The 3,572-nt window shown below is 34.3% G+C and overlaps 1 protein-coding gene across 2 annotated transcripts; it reads right to left on the reverse strand.

Moving 5' to 3' along the window:
* On the reverse strand, positions 344-2,788 carry LOC109347980 (myb family transcription factor APL). 2 transcript variants are annotated; one of them, XM_019588143.1, is made up of 6 exons: positions 2,446-2,788; positions 2,098-2,174; positions 1,876-1,933; positions 1,687-1,753; positions 1,446-1,488; positions 344-1,221 (listed from the first exon to the last, which is right to left on the reverse strand). In XM_019588143.1, exons 1-6 carry the CDS (start codon positions 2,621-2,623, stop codon positions 568-570), a joined length of 1,077 nt encoding a protein of 358 aa, XP_019443688.1. In that variant the 5' UTR covers positions 2,624-2,788; the 3' UTR covers positions 344-567. The 2 variants fall into 2 exon arrangements, with proteins under 2 accessions (XP_019443688.1, XP_019443687.1); XM_019588142.1 differs by having other exon boundaries at positions 1,867-1,933.

Below are 3,572 nucleotides of genomic sequence, written 5' to 3' on the forward strand. Positions count from 1 at the left end.
ATGTATGTTCTTGCACTTGTAATAGAAATAGACTAGGTCTTCATGGCTATAGGTTCAACAACTTGTAATCTCTTTTTATTTATTTTATATGGTCATGTTTATTAATAATTTTAAGTGCAACTGCACTTTTATAAAAAAAAATGTATGTTCTCGCACTAAAAAACAGGTGAAGGGCAAAGAAAAAGATATAAAGAGAAAACCCTCAATGTGATAAAAAGAAGAAAAGTTTACTTCCTTCGAATTCTCCCTAGAGGCCATGACAACATTTTCATCAAAAAATCAATTAATGAAATGTCAACAAAATTCAATACAAAACCAAACATTAAAAGTATGAAACAAATTTAAACTCCACAAAGTGAGAATGCTCACATTCAAGCACAACCATATGTGCTTTAATTATTACTAGTTAAAATAAAATTTTAGGTTTGCCATGCAAAGGCATTATACCACAAAACATTACTTGAGGAGGAACCAATTCAAAACCCTAGATATGGTACTACTAAGATAGTGTAAGATCAAGTCAATCACATAAAGCATATGCAAATGATCTAAAACTAAAACTCTCACTCACCCAAATGGTGAGCTTCTACCTTGTGCCATTGAACCAGTGCTGATCATAGGACTCATCCTTTCTACTTGAATAGGTGTCCTTCTTGGTGATGGCCTTTCAAGCTTCAAAGATGCATCAAATTTCTTCTCATCCCCATGGTGTGAGGTTTTTGTGTCATACATTTCTGACATTGGATCAATCTCAGTGCCTCTATCCATTGATGATGGTGCAAGTTGAATCTGGTCACCTTTGAAAGGGTCATCTTGAGGGCCAAGGCATGATGAGGGTGTACCCAAATCTTGAAGCCTTAGATCATCACTCCAAATCAAAGGGCTCTTTCCACTCCCAGTATAAGGGTTTGGCCTCTTTTTCCCAAGGCACAAGTCTTCATTCATTGGCATAAACCCTTCAAGGGGTGGCTTCTCCATGTTTGGCTGAAGATCAATTTGGTCACCTCCAAATATATCAAGATCTTGGAAAGAAGAGAAATTAATAGGGGAGCCAAATTCTTTCATGACTCCCATGTCAAGGATGCTTTGATGAGGAACCATAGACTTCATATTTATTGAAGATGACATGTTTTCACCTGCAAGTGTTTGATAAGCCTTCTCCAATATGCTTTGCATGTATTTCCCTTGAGCCTCAATCCTTAGCTGAAGGTGCTTTTGAACCTGCCATATACACCTTAGTCCATCTAAAACATGCCCATGTCATTTATTTAAAAGATATACAATCATTATTTTAAGTTGCGATGACAGCGACAATTGTTTTTCCATTGATCACATTTTTCGCAATAATCTATGGTTGAGATAATTAAACCCAAGGCAGACACAATTTAAAACCTTGATATAATTATTTGGATTTTGTGAGAAGATCGGGGTTGTGTTGTACACACCTCAAGTTGTTCATGCAGTCTTCTCTGCACCTCAATTTGCATCCTGAAGGAATCAACCATGTGTGAGTTACTGTTTCATACATTTCCACACATACATTTTCCAAAGAAAACCCGAATTTCCCCCACACCCCAAAAAGATGATCAAAAGAAAAACTTAGGATAGAAGAAAGTGGAATGTTCCCTTCAAATTGGTTTACATGTTCATTTCAAAAGAAGATGTAATATAAGAAGTGATGCATACTCATTCATGTTGCGGCCGATCATGGCTGAAGAGGAGGCAGTATTTCTTTGCAGTTCTAAAGCTGAAGCTGGCAGTGCAAAAAGATTTTGTCAATAGAAAAAACTATCATGAGTGTAAAGATTATGAAAGTTTAAAGAAAAGAAAAGAAAGAATTTGAGGAACCCTAGAAAAAAGAGTCACCTCTCATACCATCCTTAATCGAGTGATCATTGAAATCCTTGTGGGGCTGCTTCCCAAGCCTAAATTTCTATATGAGATGAAAACAAGACAACAAATAAAACAACATAAAAGTTAAAGGGAAGTTAAAGAAAGCAAGAAAGATATTAACCAATATGAGAAATCTCCAGTGTCATAAAAGTGTTCTAAACAAAAAGCAAAAGAACCATAAAATTATATGGTTTGTTTTCAAACCTGGAGGTGGCTCTTTAGGTGGTAAAGGGTGAGACCCTTCACACCCATAACCCTCATGATGGTTTTAGGAGTTGCCTCTGCAAATTTAAAAAAAAACAAGAAGAGAGAAATTTAAATAAAAGAGCATAGAAAACTAAGCATAGATATCACCAAAGTTTTAAATCTGGGTCGAAACTAATAGTCTCTACACAACCGCATCATGACTATAGACCGATTTTCCCATAACAGCATGCATTCTACTAAAACCACAATCGTAATTTAAAACCTTGAATATGATCAATATATGCTCATGAAATAATGAAAAGAAGGTATAGGGTGAGAGGAAGAGTAAAAGGGAAAGGTTAGTACTATCTGGCCCTCCAAGTTGAGTAACAGCATCAACAAAACGTTCATGGAGTTCAACAGTCCAACGAAGGCGAGGTTTTGGGTCAGTGGTAAGGACAAGACCCGAGTCCCCTTGAACACACATGGGTCTGTCATGAGAGTTCATATTTGAGGGCTTCTTTGGAGGGAACATTCTTTCCATATCTCACTTTCTCTCTTTCTCTCTCTCTCTCTGATGAGAGGCTCAGAGGAATAGAAAAGAGATTCAAGAACAAATGCGATGCAAAATAAGGGAAGAATAGGGTGCGTTTTGAAGAGAAGAGGTGAATGGCTTTGGTTACTTCCTCTGGTATAAAGCATATATGGGAAGAGAGCCTAGCTTACTTAAAGAATGTGTTAAATATATTTACATTTATTTTTTTAATGTAAAGTTATCATATTCTAACATGCATACCCTGTTTTGTTAAAAGACACATCACTCCCTCTCACTCCTTTTTTTCTCAATCTAATATTCCTACCTTGATTAGTAAGGGATCGCATATTCTCAATCATGTCTCATTTCATGTACCAAACTAATTACAAAGTTTTACTCATTTAAAAAGAAAAATTATAAAAACAAAAATTAATATTTTAATAATATTTTGTGAAGTTTAATTAGTTTAGGACAAGTAGACAAGGAAATTACGTGACACATGATCCTTTTCCCTATTACTATATTGAGATTGTATAGTTAATTACATTGCAAATAGAGTGATACCTTATTTTTTTAAGTTTTATGTGTGATAGCTTTTTGGTGCCATCATGAAAGGAAGATCCTAATACAATGATGATGAATAATGACCATCTTAATGAGGGTATTGGTGATGAATAAGATAAGTAATAATCCTTTCCATTAATAGTGTTGAACTCATCTAAATGTTTGTTTTTGTGTGGTTGTTAGACTTAGTTGATGTGGATAAAAATATCATTTGTTCTCTTAATTTTCTAATTTTGTTTTAATAAATTTCATTGTTGATCAAAAAATAATATTGTCATCAATTATATCTCGAGTTAATAATAATGAAACAAAAATAATAATAATAATGGATGATTAAGATTTTAATTTGATATCATATATTTTATTAGTACGAGGACAAGAATTGAAATCCAGT

This window comes from Lupinus angustifolius, chromosome LG05 (assembly GCF_001865875.1).
Source record: "Lupinus angustifolius cultivar Tanjil chromosome LG05, LupAngTanjil_v1.0, whole genome shotgun sequence".
NCBI classification, from domain to species: Eukaryota; Viridiplantae; Streptophyta; class Magnoliopsida; order Fabales; family Fabaceae; genus Lupinus; species Lupinus angustifolius.